Source organism: Strix aluco, chromosome 25 (genome assembly GCF_031877795.1).
Source record: "Strix aluco isolate bStrAlu1 chromosome 25, bStrAlu1.hap1, whole genome shotgun sequence".
In the NCBI taxonomy this organism is placed as follows: domain Eukaryota; kingdom Metazoa; phylum Chordata; class Aves; order Strigiformes; family Strigidae; genus Strix; species Strix aluco.
In genome coordinates, this window is record NC_133955.1 from 2,158,276 (window position 1) to 2,184,783 (window position 26,508).

Below are 26,508 nucleotides of genomic sequence, written 5' to 3' on the forward strand. Positions count from 1 at the left end.
TAAACTGCTTTGGAACAATGACTTCGGTCACAGGTAGAGGTTTCTTTGTGGAGAGAAAGTGGGGGGAGATACTTCCAAAAGTTAACTTTAAACTGCTCTTCTGGCCTTCTTGCAGTCTCTGCAGAGTATCCCTGGTCATTTTGCTTTGACATAGCCATCTTTCGCCAGTAACAGTCTCCTCTTTTTGGTGGAATGTTCTCAGCAGGCTATACGACTATTCCTTGCACTTTTTTCTAAGCCTTTTTCTGATTTATACGTCACATGTATAAATTGCTGGAGATAAATTATACAGGTTTGTCCTTTCTATAAAAAGTCCTCTTATAAGAGATTAAGCATTGACTCTGTAGAATGATTGTATGGAATGAAACCCATAAACATCTTTATCAATGTGCTTATATTTGCCTGTTGATTGGTATAGCTGTAACAATCGTTTATGAGTAATTAAAATAAATCAATATAAACAAAATGGAACAAGCCAGCTAGAGCAGTTCTCTGGCTGTGCTGATTAGCATGCAGCAGGGTACCATGAAACTGTGTGCCATATTTAAGTGTTACACTGCTTTTAATGTTTGAACTGCCTTGGGAACTTATGCAGTGCACACCCTGTGTCCTGTCAAATATAGTGATGCTTGGGTGCGTGACTCCAAGGTCCTTTGATTTAAAAAATATTCTAGACTGTAAAATCAAAATGTGATTGCAGTGCTGGCTCACATCCCTCCAGTTTACCCCTTTGATGTTTGCACCAGTGGTGGGTAATGCTGACTTAGGGCACTATGGCTGTTGCTGTAAGTCCTTTTGTTTGTGTTTTCCTTTCAGACTTCTATTGATATCTTGACCACAGTTGTGAGGAATACAAAACCTCCTCTGTCCCAGCTCCTGATCTGCCAAGCATTCCCTGCAGTGGCTCAGTGCAGCTTGAACACGGATGACAATGCTACTATGCAGGTAATGCTGGGGGGAGTGGTAAGGACTGCAGGGCTGGGCAGGTCCGAGAGGTGATGGAGTGAGGTGACGTAGCCTTTAAGGGAGCCCAGGCTTTGCTTGGCAATAGCTCTGTGGGCACCCCCTCAGGAGTCTCTGCCACCTCCAGTTTATGATGAAAGTACTGCTGTTTGAGGGCCTGCAATGACTTTTACTGATCAGTCCTTAATTTGGAGGACCAGAGTGAGTAAAGCAGGAACCTTGATCTTTTTTTCTATTTTAGGGCTCTGGAGCACATAAAAAAAAAAACCCAACCACAAACCCAAATGAAAGGAACCCAAAACCTTATTGCTTTTCTTCCCCCATAATAACTTTCATCACATCTAGGAATGGCAGAGGCTGACTTCAGGAGCATGCTCAGGCATAGGGAAGCAAAAGACCTGCATAGAAGATCTCATGGACCTCCTCCTTCTAGCAGTTTTCTCCTGTACTCATTTAGGTGGGAAAGGAAGGGCAAACTTCCTTTTGACTGAGCCAGGTATGGGATGGAGGGAGAGGAAGGATTCATCTCAAACAGCAGTAGTGCCTGAGCTGTGCTTGTTCACAGGCTTTGCTATTACCTGATGATGTCTTTAGAATATTTAAGCAAGAAAGGAAAAGTGTCAGAGGCTATGTAAGGAGTTTTGTAGTGCCAGCTACCCTTTGCCGTGTGAATACAGACCAGAGAAATGACTTTCCCTAAAGAACATGCCAGCAAGAAGAGGTTGGAGACCAGCATGCTGGCTGCTCTGCTGGATCTTTTTTTTAAGAATTCAAAAAGATTGCAGCTTGGCTGCTGGATTGCGTTTTGTTCATGCTACGCTTTGCTGTCTTCATCTCTTGCTTGTTAAAACCCCTTGGAATTTCTCTGGGTAACAAGACTGGCACAAAACTGCAGCCTACTTCAGGTTGGCTTTGTATTTACTAGATGATCTTCTTGAGAGCTGCCTGGGCAGTGAAGAGTTTTGTACTTGATAATGAACTGAAGTCTGTAGGAATTATTTTTAAATTTAGGCACTCATTTTACTGCACGTTAGAGAGCTTGGATCTTTTACATATACCACCAGTTTGCCCATTGTTTTCATCTTGGTTAAGGGTCTTTTTGGGGTGATAAAAGGAGATGTGTTCCCATGTGTCCCCACTCCCTTACCTAGAAAGGGAAATTCTAACATAGTAATTTTCTTGTTTAGAATGGTGGCGAGTGTCTGCGTGCGTACGTCTCGGTGGCGCTGGAACAAATCGCACAATGGCATGATGAGCAAGGCCACAACGGACTGTGGTATGTGATGCAGGTGGTGAGCCAGCTTCTAGATCCAAGGACCTCAGAATTCACCGCTGCCTTTGTGGGCAGGCTGGTCTCCACTTTAATTTCAAAAGCAGGAAGTGAGCTGGGAGAGAATCTAGACCAGATCCTGAGAGCTATCCTGAGCAAAATGCAACAAGCGGAGACACTCAGTGTAATGCAGGTGAGCAGGCTGAGCACCCAGGAGAGTAAGTAGAAGTGTCAGGAAAAGAAATTGTCATTTTTTTTAAAATTGTGTGCCTGATTATTTATGGCTAGCGCGATTGGAGGGTCTGTGTATCCTCTTGAAGTAGTCAGGAAAATACCTACTCCACTCATACAGAGTTGTCCAGATTATAAGGTAACGCAGATGCTTGTGGGTAAGCTTTAATGCACCTTAAATAGTCCCTCATGTCCTTGTGCTTGCAGGCAGTGAACCTTTGGAGGGGACAGTAGTTGCCTAAGTAGGGATGCTATGGCAAAGGCAGTACATGTTTTCTAGTGCTTTTTTTTGCTGTATTTAAAGGATAAATGCCTGGGAGTTGAGACAAGGTGAACTTTTGGTGGATGGGAGGTGTGTTTGGCCTGTATCAGGTGAGAGGCCAGACAAAGAGCATCATGATCTCTTCTAGCCTTGACCTACTTCTAGCAGCACAGTTTTATGGAATTATTTTATCCCAGTGGTCTTCATTCTCTCCTGTCTTTCTTGTCTGTGCCCTTAATGTAAAACATCTAGTGATGGCTGCCCTGGTTCCTCAGCAGCAGCTGGGGGAGGGTGTTTTGCTGGCGCTGTTGAGCCAAGATCCCACCTTTGCCCTCAGTGTAGCACTTGGCTGAGGCTCACTCTGCTCTAACCCTTTTATGTTGTGCATTTCTCCGATTTTGGTATGTGCATTTTTCAAGCCAGCACATGCTGAATCAAGAGGGCCATTCAGATGTCAGCACAGATTTCATCTTAAAGCCTTGTTTTTTTCCCCCCTCAGACACACTGTTGATTCTTAACTGTTCAGAATGGCTCTCACTTTGCCTATTTTTGGATTTAAAAGATCCGGAAACTTAATTCTGAAGCAGTCACATGAAGACCCTGCAGCCAGGGGAAGAGAAACAAGCCTTTCACAATGCTGAATCTCTTCCCTGTGTTAGCCTGAACGATGGGCCTCTGGAGGTGGACAGCTTTTCCCGGAGGAAGCCTACAGAGATGCCCTCAGACTTGGAGACTGATATTTAGACATACGCAACGTATGAATTCTACCCCTGGTCTTTAGGAGTCAGATTGTAAAACTGCATCTTGTAAAAAAAATACCTTTTCTAAAACTTGAAATTCTTTCCCTAAAAGTTGTGTTCAGAGTGCCCTCAGAAGTGGAAAAGTGCTGCTGAATTATGATGTGATGATGTGGGAGAAGGGTGGTCCTGTGGTGGAAGTGGTGATGGGAAATCCCTGGGGTGAAAGAATCCATATTCTCTTCCCCTGGCTCTGAACCAGTCACTTTTGTTCCTTGACTTGAGCCATGTTTCTGCTAGATATGTGTAGATTTAGAGCTCTGTGTATGGAACCACGGGTACAGCTTCTGGTCCATTGAGCAAACTGGGGCACTTGCAGTGTCTGAGTGTTGCTGTATGATATTTTTGCTAGTCAAAAGTCAACTGCAACCTCTGATACTTTTTAAATAGCTTTTTAATCTTTGCTTTGGGAAGGTGTGTTAGTTTGGAGCATGTGTGTGAGTAAATTTATTCCTGCTGTATGTTTTTGGGGTGGTTAAATACTGCTGTTGACTGTATGTTTCTTGCCTGCTTTAGTAGCACACAGTGTCTTGCAAATGGTTAAACTTTCTCTTCCTCCTGGGGTTGGTAAGCACAGTCTCTGCTCCTGCAGGGAACTCTGAATATTTGATAAAACAATTTCAGCTATTAAATGATGTACAGCTAACGTTTCCTTTCTCCTGTAGTCTTTGATCATGGTGTTTGCTCACTTGGTTCACTCACAACTGGAACCACTCCTCGAGTTCCTCTGTAGTCTCCCTGGACCAACTGGCAAACCTGCCTTGGAGTTTGTAATGGCTGAATGGATGAGCCGGCAGCACTTGTTCTATGGGCAGTATGAAGGCAAAGTCAGGTAGGATGTTTCATAAGCAGGATCTGTGCATTAACATTAGCTGGCTGATCATCCATTGCAATTAAATGCTCTGGGTGTGAGGGAAAGTGGAGCTGGTTCAGACTTGGATTAGTGTGTGGCAGTGTTGGACAGAATTAATTTTTTCCTGCGCTGTCAGTTTAGCTCAGGAGAGCTGTGGTAATTGGAGCAATCTCTGATCTTCCTCTAAGTGCTCCTCTTGCTGCCTGGTGTTTCTGGGTGACCCAAGGGGGAAGGGGGTGTCTCTTGCAAGCACAGAAGTGCTCCTGAGATTGAACTTCTGTGAATGGGATGAGAATACCTTCCAGACGTGAAATAGCCTTTGTAGACTACTGTAGAGTTTCAGGGCATTGTAGAGGGTTTCCTGAAAGAATATGGTGATTTCCTGTTAATTTAATGATCTCTTAAAAGTCAATAAAGAAATCAACTGAAACAGTTTTTTCTCCCTTTTGCTGTAGAAGCACATTTGTGTTCCGGTGGAGGCTGAGTACTATATTCCAAAGCATGGAATGCTCTGTATTAATTTAAATTTTGCCACAGCTGCTGTCTTTGATTTTTCTGGAAATATGAAGCCTAACAAACCCCTCTTGGGGGTCTCACCAGCTGTTAACTCACTTCTTAGTATGTGTTGGTGTGTTATTGTTACAAGGCAGTCAAATAGCCTGTGAAATAAATAATAAGAAAAAGCATGTTTGAAATGGAAGTTTGTGAATGATTATGCAGAACAAGAGGCAGTCTGATTTGGGGATCTGGTGCTGGTTTCGGTCACCCTCGTTTCATCCCTAAGAGCAGTGGTTTATCCCCATTTTTACAGAGCAGGGTTGTCTGCAGGATCCTCTGAGAATGCTTACGGCTACAGGGAAAAGCCAAGGCTGATGCTGACAGGGAGAACAAGGTTAAACTTTGTTGTTCAGTGCTGACTCTGTATTGCCCAAGATTAGAGCTATTTGTGTACAGATGACTTGGCAGGGCTCCAGACTATATTAAACACTTTGATTCGGGTTGTTTATGGTGATGCTTATCGTGCATTAGAAAATGCTAGGTGTTTCCTGCGTGCTGAAGAAAAGCAATGCCTGCTCAGAGGACCCTCTTGTTTAGAGTTAGTAAAAGGAACATGAAGATAGCTGACACCTTCTGTGTGCATCAGTCTCCAACCCTGTGAGTGGCAAGTTGAAGAAGTGGCTATCTGCTCTTGTCTTGCATGATGAAAGGATGGGAAAACTTTGGGTAACTCAGGGATGGTGTGTAAGATCTGGGTCCAAACCAGCAGTATGGGAACTCAGAGCCATAGTGTGGGAGAGAAAAAGGGTGTGAAGTGGAAGCACGAAAAGAGCGAGTTCCACAGAGCTCCAAAACTTCAGTTTGAGACTTGTGGACCCAGGAGTGAGGCTTAAGAGTGCCAAGCATAAATTGATGGCCTTAACCTGTAGTTAAAGTCATGCTCAGTATGGCTTAAACAGCCTGGAACGAGAGAAGGTTTGAAAGTGTGGAGTAGAAATCTGAGCAGCAGAGATGGAAAGAACACGTGAAGGTACCAAAGGAGCAAACTAGAAGGTCTGAGTGTAGCAGAACTATGAAGAACCAGAAGTGAAAAAGAGCTTTGAGACTGGAGAAAAGTAGAAGAGATGCTCATGGCTGCAGATCAACCAAATTACTACTTTCTTGCCACTGTTTTCCTCTTAATTCCATCTTCATCTGCACGTGATGCTTCAGGAGTGTGTTTAACCTCGTGGCCCTTCTGGAAAAACCTTTAATGTATGTAAGCACTGTTTGGTAGCGTTTAATCCAAAGCTTTGTCAGTTTTCAGCTTGCTGTGCAGGTCAGGAGATGAGTCCAGTTTTGGATGCTGACATAAAGCAGGAGAAATAGGAAAATTCTGTAATGCTTGTTCTTGGCAAAAGTGTAGAAAAAAGGGCATCTGAATGTCTGCTCTGGAGATGTGTTTCCTATTAGCAGTTCACTGTGAAAGCCAGACAGTTTAGGGAAATTCTGATCTGTAATTTTCCTGTTTCCTGCTCCTCAGCTCTGTAGCATTGTGTAAACTCCTTCAGTATGGCATCAACACAGACGACAAGCGACTTCAGGACATTAGGGTAAAGGGAGAAGAAATATTTAATATGGATGAGGGAATACGAACACGATCGAAGTCGGCCAAAAGTAAGTAATTATTTTTCTGTTTTAACAGGTTTTTTTTTTTTTTTCCTGTTAGTAGATGCTAGGAAAGGCCTTAAAATAGATCTTGCAGATCACACAAAGCTGTGGAAGATCTTTCCTACAGAAGGTGCATGTTGTTTTTCAGAGCTAATCCATACACCATGTACTTAACATATCCATTATTTGCCTTAATTCTGCCAAAGACTGGTTTGGAAGACTCCTGATGTCTCTGATTTAATATGGATGAGGTGATTATGGGATAGGGAGTTATTCACTGCTATTTTGCATCATCCTGTTCCATCTAATGAGATAGAATTGGTAATTTCATGATGCCTAGTAGCTTCTCTGAGAGGAAGGTGTATTTAGTGAATGCAGAGATTTAAAAAGTGGTATTTTTCTTGATGAGACAGACTCTCACAAATACCAGCAATGACTTCAACAAGTTAGAGATCACTTTTAAGGAAAGCTTGGCCAGTCTCCTGCATACGAATTGTCTTATTGTTATTAAATCAAACAATTATTATTAAATTAAATACAATTATTATTAAAATAAACAATTGTTAAAATAGTTGGCTGAACCCAAAATCTTTGATCGCTCTATAGAGATTCATATATTAAAGTGGAGAGAGCACTGGGCAGTTTTTTTCTGAGGACAGCAGCCCAGAGGGAAGACCTGGGAAGACTCTGTCCTCAGTGGTTAGTCAGAACCTTGGTTCTGCAACTTGCCACGCTAGAGCTGGAGCATGACCAGTTGCAGGGCGGGAGGTAGCGGCTGTACGAATCCAGACTGGATGCCCATCAAGGCAGTCGCTGCTCCTCGAGCCTTCAGCTGTCATAGCAGGCTCAGGGGATTGGGAGTGGTGCAGTAACACTTAGTAAAGGACTAAGTTGACAACTAGAAAGATAAATAGGGGAAAGCACTAGGAGTGTAAAGGGTAAGTAGTGGTCACAGAACACCTGCTACCATATTATTCTTTGCTTTAAAAAAACCAAACCAGCAAACTCAGATACTGTCTAGTCAGATAGAAGAATGGTAATTGCCGGCATTGGAGTTAAGCTAAGATTAATACTAGTATCAATGAGAGTTAAAGCTAGTGCTCCCAGTTTCTTTAGTTGATAGGATCTTTACTTTTGTAATTAAGGACAAATGCACTGTCTGGCTATCCCTGTGGAATAACTAAGCCCTGCAGGAACACCTGGTGAGGAAAAGTTGGAGCTTACAGTGTCTCAGAAAGTGCAGAGCCACATGTGGGAGTGGTGCACAGCTCATTTACTTCAACGCGCTGCTAGATCTGTAAATATACTTCAGAGAAGAATGCTTGATGAAGTCATCTGTAACTATAATTTCATTGAGTAGACTCACAAATTCATTCAGCTGTGAAGATTTTAACCATGCCTCCTCTTCATTCAAAATATGCCAATATTTGATATTGCATTTACAGTCTTTGGAAAGCTACCTGTGAAGGTATACGGAAAGAACTTTGGGGGTTTTTATGTAGCTTCCTTTTTCCTCCCAACCTGGAAGTTTAGCTTGTATGTGAGCATTTTAAATGTATGGTAAAATTAAAAAAGCAATCAGACAAAACCCACAAACTGCCACAACAAAAAAAAGGCCCATTTTTAACAACTTTTATTAAAAGCAGTGTGAATATATTTTTTTTTTCTTCTCTTCTAGATCCTGAACGCTGGACAAACATTCCTTTGTTAGTAAAAATCTTAAAATTAATAATAAATGAACTCTCTAATGTGATGGAAGCAAATGCATCTAGACAGACAACTGCAGATTGGAGCCAAGGTAAAATACTGGGTTTGCATGGCTTAAGTCTACTTTGTAATCTCTTCAGAAGCATTTATAGTAATAAGAAACTCACAACAGTAAATAGTATACCTGTAATTACAAAGGCTTAAATAGTGATCCAGAGGATAAGATCAGTCAGTGCTGTGTATTCTTACACCTGAAAATTATTTTGAGCAAGTTTGGAAGCTGGGATCTGACCACATGCCAATAAAATTTTCCTTTCTTGGTGTATCTGGTTTGCCTTTCTTCCTCCCTACTTCGAGTATCCATTCTTGCTGCTGCTTTTTGCTTAGCTCCAGTTCTTGAGTCACTTATTCCAAAAGGACAGTAGAGGTTGCAGGTGTTCCCTTCATCCACCTACACAAGCAGGGATGTTTGCCTAAAAACTACAGACTGGACCTCTTGGATTTTGATTATTTCTAGAATTATTTGTTTTTTAACAGATGATTCGAATGATATGTGGGAGGATCAGGAAGAGGATGAGGATGAAGATGAAGGCTTAGCAGGACAGTTCTTATCAGATATTCTTTCCACAAACAAGTATGGTAAGTAACAGCTTTAAAGTGCTTACTCAAAGCGAAAATAGAGTAGATGATGTCCTAGTCAAAGTTTTCTTTCCTTGGCAGCAGCTCAACAGAGGCTGCAGGCAAGGGGAAGGAAATACTACACTGGCCTTTTGAATAAGGATCTTTTTCTGCAAGAGAGGGATGTGTCTTTGAGTAACACGGTGATTAAATAACTGCATTTTTCACCTGAGAGTTCAAATGCTGCGTAGGCCTCACATAGCTGTGAGGTTCATGCAGGTATTTCTTCTAAAGAGCCAATTGATGCTCGAAGGTGTAGACGTGACCTTGGAATGACAGTGTCGTAGAAGTGGATGAGCTTGTTTGGGGATTGACCTTGAGAAATAATTGCTGCATAAAGAAGATGGAGTAGATATATCCTCTCTTTCCTCTGCTCTCCTGTTTGCATATAGTCTTAGAAGGGAGAACCTTACAGGCAAATACAGGAAGGGAAACTACTTACATTAGCACAGAATTGGAAATGTGTCACCCTGACATAAGATTAAGGCATAAGATAATAGTGCACATAACTAACGAACCTGCTTGTCCAGTATCCCATGTATGCTGGTCTCGCCTGTGTGTTCCTTGAGACTCCCACTATTACCTGTCTTGGGTTTCTTGTTTTCGAATCACGTGAACTTAAGGAGCGAATATTTTGGATACAATTTTTTTTTTTTTTACCCAGCAGTGCTGAAACTATTTATTTTTGGATCCTTGGATTTCAACAGTAGTCTAATAGAATACTTCCTGAGATATTTTGCTCTGTTTGATGTTAAAACCTGCTGATTTGCTTCTGACAGATGAGGATTACTTTGAAGATGATGAAGAGGATGATCCAGATGCATTAAAGGACCCTCTTTACCAAATAGATCTCCAGGTGATGAGTTTTTTTAAATCAGATTCCTATCATTCTTTATAAACTTAATTTTTTTCATGTGCTTTAACAAAACTGTAAACCACTGGAAACACCAGTTACTGATTGTTGTCCCAAAGGTACTCAGTTCAGTGAAATTACTTTGGAAAGTGCTGAGTATCCCCAAAATGCCTGGAGCTGTTTTTCTTTACTGGATCCATATCTATAATGTGGAAATGTGAATAAACAACACTTTTTGAACAGAGGGAGTTGAGACTTTTCTACCTATGAGCTTCACAGCTATTTGCTGAAGTCAGAAGTAGATTAGAGTCTGAATGTGACAGAATTCCATGTTCCTCTTGGAGATGCTCCCATGCAGTCAGTCCCTGTATGACACTGCTCCTGCTTTTTGCCACCACCTGGCAGCCATTTATTAGCCCTTCTCCTCTGCTGCCACCCTTCCTTCTGCATCGCTTGTCTGTTCCCTGCAATCCCTTTGCCTTGGTGCATGTTGAGGTTTATCTTTCGATACATGAAAGAAAGAGAATTTCCAGTGACGTGATGCTAACTGGGTCTTTCTGTCTTCCTTTCAGGCCTATCTCACTGACTTCCTCTGTCAGTTTGCACAGCAGCCCTGCTATGCAATGTTTTCAGACCATCTCAATGAGAATGAAAAGCGAGTGTTACAGGCCATTGGTATATAAACCTACTCAAGAAGAGACCATACCAATCATATCTGAACAATTTTTTTTTTTGGCTTATTCCACGTTTTATGATTAAACATAAAACATTTTCCAGTGTCTACCTGCTTGTTACAGGTGGATGATGGCCTCGTTGCGATGTATTGAGCCTCATCTTAACATGAATCTGCTAAGGGAAGGAATACTAAGAAAGCAGCAAGGACAGAAGTCTGTAGAGCTTTGCACATTGTTCTCACCATGGGAGCGCTTTCATTTTCCACAGTAACTTTCCAGGAAGTTCTTAAAGATAAAAAAAATGTGTCCTTAATATTTTTAAAAGCAAACTGTCTCTACCTGTGAAGAGGCACTTAACTGAGTTTCCCACAGCACAGTTGGACAGAGAAAGGAATTGGGTTACTTACAGATTGCTTGGATGTATCTTGAGAAATTGGAAGGTTGTTCCTCTTCACGCTCACATGACATACAGGGTAAATATCTTGATCTTACGGCGTGACTTCTTTTTATAGAACTATAGACTCTTCTGTCGGAGATGCCTGAATGATATGGAACCTGTTTACAGGATTTTGGATGGGAAGCTGAGACAATAAAATTGAATGCATATCTTCTTTCCTTGTTGTGGATGGGGCTTTGTTGCTCACATCTGCTGTCCAGTCCCATGGGAGCAGTTCTTTACTAATGCTTTTGTGTGCACATGCTCAAAGGAAGCTACCACTTAAATTTCTGTTCCTGTGGCATGTGGCTACTAAAGACTTCGGTTTTATGGAACACAAGGAGCCACAATTTTTAGGGGAAGAAACCTGATTGTATTTAACATATTTGCTCCATGACAGCCACTCTGAACTACTTTGCTTCCTTCACACTCCTGTGTGTATTTTTATAGAGTGGTAAAATAACATTTGCAAATTGATTTACCCATAAGAACAGCGTGATGTATCTCACAACACCTCTCTGCCTTTCGTTCCCCCTTGGGGAAAATGAAAATAAAACTATTAAAATGTACATTGGTATCCTTCTTATAAAACAGATTTAAAAGGAACTTGCACTTGTTTCCTGAAGTAACTTTTCTGAGACATATTTCTCCTTAGGAAGCTTTCTGTGTGTGCCGCCCGGAGGATGTTAGGGTATTTCACAGGAGTCATCTGGACAGAAAGGGAGTCCTGTAATGGATACATCTTCTTCTGCTTAAAAGAAAAGGCTGACCCATTATAGAGTTTCCTTTCTTAAGAAAGGTACTTGCTGTTCCTTTGTGGAATAAAATGCTTCGAAGTTGTATCTAAAAACCTCCAAAGAGCTGGAGTAATTCTGTATCTTACTGGTCTAACAGAGTATAGCTTTTCACTTTTTTACCAGGAGGGGATAATAAATTAACTTTTTAACAGACAAAGATGGCACAATTTGTTTAGCGTGTGTGGGGAAAATGGTAAAATAACCCTGAATTCTAAAGCAGACCTTGCTCCCCTCTCCCACCCCAACCCCTCACGTTGTACCTGGGAACGGGCAGAACTCTAGGGGGCAGTTCCCACCATTCGCTGCAGACTAATGTGAACCATCCTGGAGTTTTGTATGAACAGCTCTGTGACAAGCAGAATTTGAAGCCTGATTTTTGTGTGTGTGCATGTGTGTGTCTGTCTAATAAGCTCTGATCAAAAACTTCCATGCAGTTGTGTCACAGTATCTCTCTTCCCTGTGGATTCTCTGGTGTATAAGAATATATAATTAAACTTGGTGCCATAGCCTTCCCTTCAGTGGGAACGCTGTGCTTCTGTCTTCTACCTAGACATTTTTTTTTTTTTTTAAGGAATTTTGTTTTGAGGCATTTGTCTCTCTTAGCTTTCACTGAAAAGGGCCAACAAGTGTAAATGATGTAGTCTCTTGAGAAAACCCAACTAGAAGCAGATGGCTGCAGTGGTGTATCCTGATAGCTGTACAGGAGGGATCAAGTGAGTGTCCTCAGAGTGACCGGTCTCAGCCCTGGGAAGAGGTAGGACCATCTTTTTTTGCCCCATGTGTTGGCAGCAAGGCTCAAAACCAGTCATCCATTCTTGGAGGTAAGTGAATACCAAATGTCTGGAAGCATCTAGGTGTGGTTTAGGGTGTCAGTAGTAAACGGAGCACGCTCAGGTCTGGTTAGCCAGGGCTCGTGGAGAGGTGCTGGTGGGGTTCATGTGCTTTCTGGTGGGAGTTGACTGCTGCGTGCCTTCGTGGTGCTTGCTTTAGTTAAGCTGGATGTGGGTTTAAACAAGACCATGAAAAATGACACCAACCTGGTGCTACCGATACTGTTCCTCATCCTGAACTGAGAAATCCAAGGATCTCTTTGCAATTGCAAGGTCCAAAAAGTAGATGGACTGGTGTCTTTTAGAGTTCCTGTTGGAGCTCATCAGCGTGTTGGTTAGAAACTGCTTTGATTTGCAGGTATCTTTTTTTTCCAGGACTGTAGCTGGTGGGAAGGGAAGGATTGGGGGATAAGTGGCTTTTGGGGACTGGTGCTTTGCACTCTCCCCCCTGTAGTGTCAGCCCCAGTGCAGCCTGAGCTGGCCGGGCACAGTGCTGCTGCACAGGAGCTGGAGTTCGGGACCAGCCCTGGAGATGTGCTGTCCCCGTCTGTGCACGGGGGGCACAGAAGCAGTGCAGTTGTGCAGCACACTGTTGCAAGGAAACTCATGGTGTGCAGGATGTTTTTTGGCAAGAAATACTGTGACTCAGGCTTCCCCTAGAAAGAGGCTGAATAGGATGTGAGAGCAACAGAGGACAAAGGGAAGATGAAGCACTTTTGCATGGTCCTACTGGTGGTCGCACTGATGTAACTCCTTTGCCCTTCTGCTTTCCCACTGTCCTTCCTAACAAAATTCTGAACGCTCTGTGATGTATCTTTAAACAAAAAAACTGTGTTTGCTGGAGGGGTGTCAGTTTTGCTGAAACAAATCTGACCGGTAACAAGGTGATTGCTCAGGATGAAAAATGCTGGACTCGTACAGAGATCTGTCTAAGGTCTGGTTTCGAGGTGCAGACCACCTCTCTTACCTGTTGTCTGCTGTTGAGAAGAAACTAAACTAATAGTCATAAAGGTTACTAACGCCGTGTTAAGAAACACAAGCTCCCTGTTTAAGTTAAAACCGAGGGCTGGGATGCAGGCTACCGCCCAGCCCTGGGCATGTGCCGCTGCCGACGTCGGGCCCTGGCACACACGTATCCTGCTCGCAGCTCCTCTGCGGGGAGGAACCGATCGTGTTTCGCACACTGGGTGTTAGCTTGCTAGAACAGCACGAAGCTCCGGTAGCCACAGACTATAATTTACTAGCCGATAGCTCAGCCGTGACTCTGGAACGAGACTTTATGCGTATTCATGAGTATTGTTCTTGGATTGGTTTTTTTTGTATTAACAAATAAACTCTTTTAACGTATAAACCCGCCTGGCTTCCGAGTCTTCTCCGAGGCAGCCCCGGTGCCGCCTGGCTCCCGGCGGGCTCTGCCCCTGCTCCGCTGCGGCCGGGCGCGGGCCTCGAACGTGCGACCTTGAGGGGCGCGGCGCAGGCTGCCGCGGGGGCTGCCGGGAGCGCTGGCGCTGCGCGCGGGGCACGCCGGGAGCCGTAGTCCGGCGGGCGGCCCCGCGGTGGCGGGGGGTGGCGCGGGCCATGGCGGCGGCCGGGGCGCCGGCGGGCGGCGCGGGGCGCTCCAAGGTGGCGCCGAGCGTGGATTTCGACCACAGCTGCTCGGACAGCGTCGAGTACCTCACGCTCAACTTCGGGCCCTTCGAGACGGTGCACCGGTGGCGCCGCCTCCCGCCCTGCGACGAGTTCGTGGGGGCCCGGTGAGCGGGGCAGGGGGCGGCGGGCGGGGGGGTGGGGGCGAGTGTCCCGGCGGCTCCTGACCGCCGCTCTCTGCCGCCCGCAGGCGCAGCAAGCACACCGTGGTGGCCTACCGGGACGCCATCTACGTCTTCGGCGGGGACAACGGGTAAGGCCGTGGCGGGCCTGTGGGGAGAGGGGCGGGAACGGCGGGGAGCGAGCGCCGAGGGGAGCAGGCCCGGGCCTGAGGGGAGCGGGGCCGCCCCTCGCCGGCTCCGCGGCCCGGCTCAGCCGCCTCTCCCGTTCCTCCCCGCAGGAAGACGATGCTGAACGACCTGCTGCGCTTCGACGTGAAGGACTGCTCGTGGTGCAGGTGGGCAGCGCTGTGCGCTCCTGGCTCGGCCCTCGCTGCCTGCAGGGCTGCTGGCGGCGCTGGGAGGCGCCACCTCTTTCCTCAGCGCCCCGGGCCCAAGTGTGCAAGTTGGGGGCTCGACCAGAGCGTCCAAGGGGAAGCATCACCCCCCTCCCCCCAAGTGCTGTCACACCTGACCTCTGCACCCGCTGTGTGGCCGAGCTGTCAGGGAGGTCACTGAGTGCGGCCGCACAGCTCCTGCCTGCGGGGGGGTGCTGGGCAGCACAGCGATGGGCAGAGCCGTGGGTGTGCACCCTGTGAGAGCTGAGAGGGTGCGGGGACAGAGGGCCTGGGCTGCTGCGGCCCCTCAGGGCAGGAAAGGTGCTAAGGGTGGCTCACAGATGTCTTTGCTTGGCTCCTTTGCTCTGCAGCGTTTAGTCCGTGTTGTGTTACCTCTGCCTCGCTTGCTATCTGCAAACAGAGCTCAGCAGCGTCATGTTTGCAACCATTTCTGCTTATAGCACTAAGCCTGTCATAAAATCTGAGTATAATTAGGAAACCAAAACTAGTGAAAGCAGTCGGGAACAGCAGAATAGTTTTTAACAATTGTTTCTTTTTTTGAATCTGCACAATAGCTGAAGCATGACAAGGGTGTTTGATTGCTGCTGTTCTAAATGTTGTGCAGGGCTTTTACCACGGGGACCCCACCAGCGCCGCGGTATCACCACTCAGCTGTGGTCTATGGGAGCAGCATGTTTGTGTTTGGTAAGACAGCAGCAGATTACGGTTGTGCGTGCTTGGAATGATAAATGTGCTGGTTTTGAAAAAAGAATGAGATATTTTTAGGAAGTGTCAGAAGATCTTATTCAGTAGCAAATCCAGTATTTTTCATGGCTGACTGTGATTTCAACTTTAGCTTGGAAATACTTTTGCTGTTTTGTCTGAAGTAAACAACACTTGAAACTCATTACTGTAGTGTTTCTTTAGGGGTAGGAGTGGAGGAGGAGTCTCCCACCTGTAGTAGTGCATTAGGCAAATACCTTCTCTTTGTGTGTTCTAAACTTAAGTTTTTTTCTAATATAATGGCTAGAAGTGTGTATGCTCTGTTGCATTTGAGTCTAATGGAATTGTTGTTGCCCAGGTGGCTATACTGGAGACATTTATTCCAATTCCAACCTGAAGAATAAAAATGATCTCTTTGAATATAAGTTTGCAACTGGACAGTGGACAGAGTGGAAGACTGAAGGAAGGTGAGGAGCTGGCCTTGTTACCCCACTCTTCAGGGGGACTTGAGGGTGACTCAGCAAACGTTTAAAATGGCACAGCTAGAACTAGTTACAATGCTAATATTGAGGCTGAAGGACGATTTCTGCTCTGCTTTCTTGACTAAAGTTTTCTGAAAACTTATCTTTGTTCTGAAGGAGTTATTTTGCAAGGCCTCCATTCTAGAGTGTACTATATTGAAAATTTGACAAAAATCCATTCTTCACGTTTCATTTCTGTGACAGAAGGGATGGGAGCAAAGGAAATTTTTTCTCTTGAATTGTTTCTTTTTCAAGGATAGCATGAAATTTGTTGATCCCTCATAGTTTCAATTTAGTTTTATCAAAAAACAATTTGAAGCTGATTTGTAGTTAAATCTACACATTCTTTTCTGATTAAAGTTGGACTTTCTTGGTGTCCTCTGAAATGCACACACTTGCTTGAAGCCCTAAAGGTGGTGTGTATTCACACAAATTCAGAAGCAGAGTTGATATATATTTGGATCTGTTGAGTACAGGTTCCTGAGTTTCATCTTTCCAAGGCAAAATCAAAACCAGTAACTCATTACTACTTACAGTTGACTCTGTGCACATTTCAGGATGTTATCTGTGACACTGATTTTTGACCCAACTACGTAATGTTTACCACCCCTGCGTATGGGACATACTGTGTCTTTACCCACAGTTTCTGAAGTTTCTGAAATGCTGATTTTAGTGGGGAGAGGGAAGGGAACATTTATTACTAACTTTTGTAGAAAGGGGTGAGGAATGCACAATCCATTCTTAAGTCGCTGTTGCTCACCTCTGATGAGCATATGTTATGTTTTAAGATATAGACCACATTAGTAGTTTCTCTTTCTGGTTATTCTAGCAACTTTGGACGTTTTGGAGAGTAATTCGTGTTCATATTTTATGAACTCAAATGTGCTGTCTTTCCCCTCAGTTACAAGTGTGCATACTGCACGAATGACCTCAAACAAGCTACTGTTACATCTACTGGCCTTGTGGCATCACAGATTTGTTCAACACTCGGCTGATTTAGTAAAAACAACAAAGATTGGGGAAGAGAAATCATAGGTTTGATCTTTTATTGTGGGCACGGCATCTCGGGAACACCCCGCTAAACAATCCCAAATAAGCATCGTGAGCTCTGTCCCTGGTCTCGTTTATGTGTTTCACCTTCTTAGTGTGTGAAGATACATGTGGGATTTTTATAGCACGAGTGGATTGCCACTCTGCCATAATGATAGTGCTATTAATTGTCCCACTACTTCACTACTTTCCATAAAATACTTTAAGAGTATTTGAGGCCTGGCAAGGAATTAGTTGGGATTTTTTTTTTCTTTTTTTTTTTCTGTATGCACTAAGGTAATTTTTCTCTAATGAAGGAAGCAGAGTGTGAAATTCTAAACCTTCCCCTCCAGAGGCTTGCTTTGTGTTTTGAGGGTGTATGACAAGCAATTTCTTGGCTTGCGGCCATTTTGCGCAGGGGACTTTATTGTTCTTACATGTCCATTTTAGTTGTAACGTGGATCCTTCTTACAGCACCTCTGCAGGTGATTTAAGAATTTTTTTTCTTAATTTTCTGACTTGCAGATTGCCAGTTGCGAGGTCAGCTCATGGCGCAACAGTGTATAGTGACAAGCTGTGGATCTTTGCAGGATATGATGGCAATGCACGGTACGTGGTGGGATTGCTCTCTCCTTGGGTGCTTTTGTAAAATCCCACTCCCTTACTTTTCACCTCTGCAGAGACATTTTCATTTACCAAGTGATTTAAACACATAATGAGCTTTGCAAAACCCAGCCTGTTGCTGAGCGTTACATTTTTGCAATCTACCAGCTCATGTTCAAATAAGTATGTTTTTAAAACCTAAAAGTCTGGTGACTCAGAGTGGCTATGGATGTATAATTTGACAGCAGCCTTGGTTGTAAAGTTGCTAAAGGATCTTTGAAATTTGGCAAATGAGCATTTCTCAAAAGATACCTGCCACAGGCCTTTTGATGTCGCTGAAGACTTATAGAACAAAGTGTGGATTTTCTGTGAAGTCACATGGCAGAACTAGGAACAACATTTCAGCTTTTTCTCTGAAAATGATGTGATACTATTTAGGTTGAAGGGAGATGAGATTTTGGATGGGAAAAGACTGGAAATGAGTGGTACTGAGAAGATAGGGAGAGTCTGGTGCTTTGTCCCAGATGGCAGCTCTTTGCATTTGCTGTTAGTCTGTCAGGGAAGAATCAATTCTGAACACATAATTATTTTCTGTCTTGATGAACTTGAGAAGTATTTAATGTTGATGCACAACATTTGCATCATGAGAGCATATAGAGACTGTTACAAACTAGGAGCTGCCTCGACGTGCTGGGTTGCCTCCTCTTCTGAGGAGAATCTTCAGAAAACTTACCAGTTCCTCAAAGTCTCCGGGAGAGCTGCTGTTAATTGGAAAAACAGATGGAATCTTTTATTTATTTCTGAGGGAGGAATTGGAGAAAGATGCATGACCCTGTGGAATTGCTCAGTTCCAGCGTAGGGAGTTCCCCAGGGACCTTAGGTAGCTGGAAGGAGGGATTGGGTGAGAGGAGCTGTCTAATTTATGTTAAATATGTCTAATCGCATTAAAAAATGTCTTTTTGTGGAACATGAGCCTCCAGGCAGATTTGAACAAAGGAAACATCTGTAGTTACTGTGAGTAACTTGTACTGGGAAAAGCATAGTCAGATACGTAGTAGTCAGCGATGTGTCAGGTTACCCGCTTCGTCCTCCTTTATGTAAGGTAGGATTCAGCCACATAAATAATTACTGTGGTCAGTCTCAGGGGTTAGCAGGGATGGGTAGAAGAAGGCAGGGTATTAAGGAATATTTCTGTAAAAATCCTGAAGATTAAATAGCTCAAATCCTTAAGCTCCAGGCAGAGTTGCTGTGTGTAACTGGTAACTATAGTATACTTGTAATCAGAAAGAGGCTAAAGCAAGCTGAGGTGGTGGTATAAAACTTAGGTATAGCACTAAAAGATTCTAATAGGCTTCTTTCTACTAGTGGAAGTAGGAGATTCTTCCTGTGCAGGAGAAGGAATGCTGATAAAATAGGATCTCTGTCCTTTCAACTCTGTGAGCTAAAAATTACTGAAAATAAACTATTTCAAATCAAGCAATTTTTGTGTTATAACATAGGTTAAATGATATGTGGACAATTGGCCTGCAGGATAGAGAGCTAACATGCTGGGAAGAGGTAAGAAACTTTAATTTCAGCTAACACAGAATTTTTTTTTGGTTTTCATACACAATTATTTAAAATTTCCTATGCTGGGCTGCACTGCTCTCTTCAGAATGTCTTTGTCACACAGGTGAAAAGAAACAGTTCAGCAAAAAATCAAATTGTGTATTTAGAAGACCAAGTGTATATGAAAGTGTGAGTTTTGCTTGTGAATCTGTGAACTGGGCATAGACTGCCCATAGTGGCTTTGCTGTGCCCCTGTAGAGAGGGACTGCATTTCCCACTTCAACCACTGCCGTAGACTGGGAGCTGTGCTGCCTGGCTAGCAAGGTCAGAGTCCTGATCCTTACAGTTCAGGGGCTTTAGAAATGTGGCCTCTCATCATTTTTATCCGTGGTAAAACTAGTCCGTGCACACATGTAAGCACAGCATTAGTTGATTACCTGTAGCCAGATTTATAGGGACTTGGTTGTCTGCACACATTGCTGCCATGTGGTCTGTCTGTCTGCTGACGTATTGCAGCACGCTCCACGTGACTAGTTGTGCACTACAATAATACAGTTTTAATTTTGAACTTTGTTATCTTTCAGATTGAACAAAGTGGTGAAATTCCGCCTTCGTGTTGTAATTTTCCTGTGGCTGTTTGCAAAGACAAGATGTTTGTTTTCTCTGGCCAGAGTGGAGCAAAGATTACCAATAATCTCTTCCAGTTTGAATTCAAGGAAAAGATGTAAGTGTAGACAGTTAAGTCGTGCAAAATCCACATAATCCTTGACTACTTGAGTTGAGAAATGCACATACTGCATCTCATGACAAGGAAGGGTAGATAAGATAAAATACAGACTGTTTTAATGAGACTTTGTCGTTTGCCATGTGCATCAGATAGGTCTTTTTCAGCAGACAAACAGAAAGTTTAATAGATTCAGTTCAAACAGTAAGTATGAATCTTAGTGTATTCAGCATGGGATGCCAAATATTACCTTCCTAAAAGTTGTTATTTGAATGCCTCAGTAAAACCAGACAGAGGTCCTGTCAAAAGCCAGTTCGTAGTGAAATCACTGGGAAATGTAAAATGTATTTTTAAAAACCTTGAGTATTTAGTTCGAGACATTTGGTGTGACTTGCTCAGAGTGTCAACCATTGCTCTGAAAATGTGGCCCCTCTGATGGGGTAAAAATGTCAAAAAGTGGGAATACACAGGCACTGGTCTGTTCTGACAGCCTGGTTGTTGGTTACTGGCTGAAGTGGAACCACAACTGAAACAACCGCTAACAGCCTCCAGACCTTGGCTGGAATCCTGCTATCGTAGTGAATAAGCAATGCCTTATCGAAATGGGGTATGGTAGGAGAACAGTGCCCCTTACTTAGAAGGGTTAGCTGTTAAAATGTGAGATAATATAGGACTTATTCCTTCCCAAGTTGTGGTCTTTGAGCTGCTGGGGATTACGTAAATACATCTGGGTTATGGAACCATGTTGCCTTTATCACATTTTCAGTCAGAAGTTTAGCAGTACGGAGCTGAGAAATCTGCAGGATTAGTTGTTGTCTGTTCTCATGCAGGTTCAGTAAGCACTGTAATAGAGCTGCTGTTCATGCTGTTTCACGTTTAATGTCTCAGCTGGACACGGATTCCTACCGAGCACTTACTTCGAGGCTCCCCTCCTCCTCCACAACGAAGATACGGCCACACGATGGTTGCGTTTGATCGGCATCTCTACGTGTTTGGTGGTGCTGCAGATAACACGCTGCCTAATGAGCTTCACTGCTACGATGTGGACTCTCAGACCTGGGAAGTTATCCAGCCCAGCCCAGACAGTGAGGTAAAACGTTCAGCTCGTGTTTTTGCCTTTTATGCTCCGCCTTTTTTTGACCCATTTTTGCTGTCAGACTATGGACATGTTTTTGACAAGGACATTAACTTCGAGTTAAGTAGTAATAGTTCCTTCCCACCAGTGGTTAAGCAGCTGAAATATTGTGGGCAACAATCTTTAAAAATTAGTCAGTGTTGACACATTTAAAAATTTGCTTAGTTTAAAGAAATACCATAAAACACTTGTAATTTAAGTTATGAGTCAGTCATTATCTATCAAAGAATAGGAATGAATTCACTGTGTGGACCAGTGGTTGTGTGGTTGGGTGTGTGATGCTGCTGAAGCAGAATTCAAAACTAGACAAGGTTTTAATTGTTTCGCTGTAATAATGCCTGTGTGCATAAAATCTTATAAATTCTGTAATTATACAGAATAGCATTTCTCTTTTTGGTCAAGTGTAAAGTGTTTGCTTATAAAGGCATGACTGTAAAATAATAATAGAGATCATAGGGGGGCTCAGAAATGGCTTTTTTGAGCCTATTTGCATTAATAAGATGCATAAATTAAAAAACGTAGGTTCTTTGCATGAACACAAAAAGGCAGTAGACCACCAAGGACCAAGTAAACACCTGAAATGAGAAAATACTAAGAAAAAAAAGATGATGATGAACATGGTAATATGTTTCATTTGGGCTACTCGTTACAATGAGTGATTGTGTGATAAAATGTCAATTTTTTTTCATAATGTGCTCACAGGTACCATCTCTGGGATAACCTGGTATTTCAGGTTGAAGTGCTGAGGGTTTGCCTGGTTTCAGTACACATTTCAGTTCACGTTTCGGTGGTCTCTGATCATTTCATTCCCAGAATGCACAAAAAAGTAGGTTTCTTGAAGCCAGTACCAATATGTGTATTTCCAATATGTGGATTTAGAACGTATGTGTTGGCTGTATTTGTTCATTTTAATAGATTTTACCTTAAGCTATATTAAAATATTTCAGCTGATTTAATAGTGAGTTTAGAGCGCGTTAGCTGATCTGCAGGGAAGAAGTACTTGACGTTTGTGTGCTGTGTGGAGAACTGCAGAGATTAAGATTATACCTTAGAGAGATGAATATTACATGAATTAGGATCAAGTGCAGATTTACTGGTTTTGCCAGAATTGGTATGACAGAGGTGCTCACATCCTTGACCGTTGCACTGTATTTTAGTTTGTTTGCAAAGTCAAGTCGTACAACTCCGCATTTGAGGAATAGGAAAATACCATTTACACACTGCTCTTAAATTAACCATGATTGTGGGCCACATTTTGAAAACTTATTTGACCAAAGTATTTCATGGTAGCCTATTTTATGCTTTACAAAGCTGATTTATTTTCACACGAAATTAATAAAACTGCATCTCCTACTTTTTAAAGGTGCAGTTGCCTTCAGGAACATAGATCCTGTTCTGTTCCTACCAACGTTATCATTTGACACTTAAGGCTTCCTTGGTCATTGTTTCTTCATGATACAATTGCTTATTGCTTTCAAGAGCAAAACTGCTCCTGGCAGTGCTGTAAAACAGCATTATTATCTGACTTATTCCCTGCTAAATTTCATATTTCAGAGCCCTTTTCTTGGACTGTCTGTAATCGCAGGCTCTAAGTTGTATGTGTTGTATTTTAAAGTTATGGCATCTGGAGACTGAATTTTGTAGAAATGGGAAGTGAAATTGAAGCGCTGGTGAAACACGTGATAGTAAATTTTCTTAAAAGACTGATTAGCGGCAAGATCTGAGAGACTTTTGATGTTTTAAGTAAGTTTTAAATGATTTTGTGTGTTCTGGGGTGGTAATTGGATCATTTCCCAGAATTGTTTTCCTGAAGTTTCTATGAGCTTTTGGCAGAGACTTTTAACAGTGGCAATGGATTTCTAATACCATACCATTCCCAGGACACTCTGAACTTGAAATTTCCTTTCTTATCCAGATCTGTGAACAAAAGTATTCACATTTCAATTGAAACAAAGTAGAAGACAGTGAGTGCAATGCTGTCTCAACACTTGAAGGATTCTGCTTGTGTGTGAAGTGATGGTGACCTCTGTTACTGTGCAGCAGAATAATCTATCTTGGCTTTTGATAAAGTTGTTTTGTTGGGGTTTTTTAATTTTTCTAATGGATGGGTTGTATAGCATATGTTCTTGTGTTATTCTGTATTATATGATCTTAAAAATGCTGCACTACCACGTTGCTTAACAGCACTATAGCTAGGTTAACTTTCATACTTATCATCATGTGATGAATTTCCTTAACTCTTTCTTCTTCTGGACATTTAGCATTGCGTGGGTAAAGCCTCCAGAGTCCAAAATAAGAAGGCTTGCTGCCGATTTAGCTATTGATTCAGTAATGATTTTTACAGTGCTTTGCAGAAGAGATTTCTTTAACTCATGCTGAAGGAGAGTGACTGCTGCCATTCCAGTCTTGTTCTCTGAACTAAAAGCCAGCTCTGAGAAGCTTTTCAGAGTGATCCAGGCAGTGATTTGGACTTTTCAGACCCACACATGCCAGTGGTGGAAATAGGCTGTCACATGGGAATGGTATTTGCCCCTACTACCCTGCTGCAGGCAACGTGGAAGGTGACAAGTCACATGGGACTTGCAGAATCTTGAGGTTTTTCCCTGGAGAAGGTGGCACAATTTGAGCATTAATAACAGTGATGCAGGGTGAGTTCCGGGAAGGGTGTAGAAACAGTTCTTGAGGACAGGCAGCAATCACGTATCAGGCGCTGTAGGTGCACTGAGACGGTGTTTTCTGCAATTTGGGTAAACAGGTAGAACAAAAACTGGAAATGAGTCTGGCAGTGGACCTGTTCTCGTTCTCTGCCCAGGTCTCTCAAAATTGTTGGCAGTGCCTTGCTGTGGTGTGAAGGATGGGAAAATGGCTGAGTAAGTAGAAGAGGGGAAACTAAAGTGGAACAGGTCGGTACTTCAAAAATAAACCAGGGACTTCTATTTTATGCTTTCAGGAGGTCTCCAAAATGAATGTCAAGACATGCCTTTTGAACTGCACAATTGCAATCCGTAGCTCCTTGTATCTTCATCTTGATGCTATAATATATGTACATATATATTTTACAGAGCACACAGAGCTATTCTCCATCTTTACCGTTAGATGATCTTCACAGTTGGGGGTTCTACTTTTCTAAGGCAGCCAGAGGAATACCACATCTGATTCCACGCTGCCGGGGTAACACTGCCAAAGCTTCCTGAGGTGCTGGATTTCCTTTGTACAGGGCTATCAGAGGATTTAAAAAATAATTTAAACAGATTTTTTTTATTGGCCTCGAGTGTTCCTATTGAACTCAAAATATCCCTGGCTTTCTGAAGAAGGTTGGAACAGCATAAGAAGTCAGCAGGCAGTAAGAGGGAAAATGCCCCATCTTGCACAGTTGCTGCCCAGCAGACAGACACGTGGCTGCACACAGCAGTCATGGAGTGTTTTGCAGGGAGTGACAGAGGAGCTGCAGGTCTTGGAGGGGTGCACATCCATTTGTGGACACAGTCCTGCAGAATCCGGAGTGATGTTTGGAAACGGCCTCACAGAGGACAAGGTGTCATAGGAAGAAAATTCTCCTTTCTTGCAATGCTTGAAGAAGGTCAGTGCGTGGGATAGTTAAGCTGCCTGCGATCACTCCCCTGCTACCAGGGGAATTACCATCATCTCCCCAGTGACTGCAGGTACTGGTGAGCAGTCTGTCTTTCCTGATTCGAAGAGAAATCTCTAAGACTTGGCCTGTGAAACATTTTAGTCTCACAATTAGGCCTTTCAAAGCCAAGAGCAATAAAAATTTCTGACTTTCAAAGCTCTTAATTTTTCTTTTAATAAGCAAAAAGGGAGGTTAATGTGTTGGTAACCTTCTCTGGCTTACTTTGAGGCACAGTTCTGGAGTTTTTCAGATGGGTTACAGTGACGTGGTTTGTGGGCAGCTAAGAAAGATTAAAAGGACTTACTCATCCTGCTGTGGATGAGTCTGCCACAGTCTCCCTGTGCAGAGATCAGTTACACCCATTGAGGTATCTTCAGGCAAAAGAAACATGGTATTATGTGAACAAAACTCTGAATTCCTGCAATGAGGCCACTAACAAGATCTGCCTTCAGATGTGGTGAGTGTAGTTGTCAGGGTATCATGTTCTGCTAGGAGAGATAAAATATAGCATTTCACAGTCCAAAGAGAAGACTGATACTTTTTATGTTTATAAATAATATGTAGCGTTCAGACTTGCATGCCCTTTAGAAAATATTTTTTAAAAATTAAGGATCTTCATACCAGTGACCTTTTCAAGTTTGTGCTCAGTAAGCTGGAGAGAGACATCTTGAAAATGTTAGTATTTATAAAAACCTGGTTATCAGAGTATCTGCAGTTAAGATTGTTGCACAGCTTGATTTCTGTTTGTCAAGTCTCCATTCATATCCTTTCTGAGGGATGTTTATTACATGCTTTTAAAAAATTCTCCCAGAGAAAGCAAAATGCAGGCTTACGCGGATGATAGACAGAAGGAATATATTTCTGTAGCTCACTCACCAGTAAGAAATTAGAACAGCCCAGTATTAACATGACTCACATTAAATGGGTATAAAGTTGAATAACTGTAAGATATGAAATACGGGTCTGAATGAGGAGCAATAACTCTGCTTAGGTCCTTTAGAGGCTGGTTCTTGTCATTGCATTGCTATAAACTTTTGTCAACAACCTTGAAAGAAAACAGAAAATCACAACTTTCCCCTAATATTTTCTAGTTTTCCAGAGTTTTGCCAAGTATTGATTAAAATAATGGTCTGCTCAGAGTGATTTGAATTTCTTCTTAAGGTGGGCACAAACAATACGTATTTCAGTATGTGTGTAAAGCAGCACATCTAAGAACAGGGTGTGCGGTCTCTGCTTAATAGTTTCCCTTACAGTATTCCTGGAAATGGTGACTTAAAAACTTTAGTCATTGTGGGTAGCTGAGACAAGCTCCCTGTAATGTAAAATGGCTGGAAGTGCTGATGATATTCTTGGCTCCAGAAGCTGACATAGTGTAGTATCATTTAGCAACATAAATACATTACACCCATGTTTATTAGATAGATCTTCCAGGATAATATCTCACTCTCTTGTGTTCACAAATCAAGGAGGTTATTCAGAGAAGGAATCTGAAAATGATTGAAGATTGGGAATCACAGTGACCAGCTGTGAAGCATAGTCTCTTTTAGGGAAGTTTTAGGAAATTAATTCTTCACTGGCTTACCTGGGAAACAGAGGCTTTTTAATCTATTGGTAAAAGATAAAGCAAAATCCAGTGGCTTAAAGTTGAAACTAGAAATACTCAGACTAAAAAAGGAAATAAAAGTTTACAAATGGTAAATAATGAGGTTAATGATTCATTGAAGCATTTTATCAGAGATTTTTGGTAGATTCTTCACTACTTCTAAACCAGGATTTGATATTTTCGAAAAAGAAAGTTTTCCTAAAAGAAAGGCTCCATTTCAGTACCACTTCAAGGAAGTCTTGTAGGTTGTTTTATGCAGGAAGTCAGATTAAGATCCCCAAAGTACTATTATGGTATTTTTGAATAAACAACACAGTGCCAAAAAGACGCAAATGGTTGGTCCCTTGAT

At 42.7% G+C, this 26,508-nt stretch overlaps 2 protein-coding genes across 5 annotated transcripts in view; both read left to right on the top strand.

Moving 5' to 3' along the window:
- The window catches only part of IPO9 (importin 9), a 40,248-nt gene extending 28,807 nt beyond the window's left edge, over window positions 1–11,441 (top strand). Inside the window, exons 17-24 of one of the 2 annotated variants that reach the window (XM_074849977.1) lie at window positions 817–945; window positions 2,151–2,426; window positions 4,189–4,355; window positions 6,397–6,530; window positions 8,203–8,322; window positions 8,769–8,870; window positions 9,689–9,765; window positions 10,335–11,441. In XM_074849977.1, the coding sequence (XP_074706078.1) occupies window positions 817–945; window positions 2,151–2,426; window positions 4,189–4,355; window positions 6,397–6,530; window positions 8,203–8,322; window positions 8,769–8,870; window positions 9,689–9,765; window positions 10,335–10,445 (1,116 nt within the window). In that variant the 3' untranslated portion in view covers window positions 10,446–11,441. Of the gene's footprint in view, window positions 1–816; window positions 946–2,150; window positions 2,427–4,188; window positions 4,356–4,831; window positions 4,861–6,396; window positions 6,531–8,202; window positions 8,323–8,768; window positions 8,871–9,688; window positions 9,766–10,334 lie in introns of those variants that run through there. The other variant, XR_012626342.1, reaches the window with a different exon arrangement.
- Window positions 11,442–14,056: 2,615 nt separating this feature from the next.
- The window catches only part of LZTR1 (leucine zipper like post translational regulator 1), a 36,442-nt gene continuing 23,990 nt past the window's right edge, over window positions 14,057–26,508 (top strand). For 2 of the 3 annotated variants that reach the window (XM_074850607.1, XM_074850609.1), the window contains exons 1-9: window positions 14,057–14,253; window positions 14,337–14,399; window positions 14,547–14,603; window positions 15,268–15,347; window positions 15,724–15,832; window positions 17,441–17,524; window positions 19,018–19,075; window positions 19,651–19,790; window positions 20,679–20,880. In XM_074850607.1, the coding sequence (XP_074706708.1) occupies window positions 14,078–14,253; window positions 14,337–14,399; window positions 14,547–14,603; window positions 15,268–15,347; window positions 15,724–15,832; window positions 17,441–17,524; window positions 19,018–19,075; window positions 19,651–19,790; window positions 20,679–20,880 (969 nt within the window). In that variant the 5' untranslated portion in view covers window positions 14,057–14,077. Of the gene's footprint in view, window positions 14,254–14,336; window positions 14,400–14,546; window positions 14,604–15,267; window positions 15,348–15,723; window positions 15,833–17,440; window positions 17,525–19,017; window positions 19,076–19,650; window positions 19,791–20,678; window positions 20,881–21,627; window positions 21,752–26,508 lie in introns of all 3 variants that reach the window. The other variant, XM_074850608.1, reaches the window with a different exon arrangement.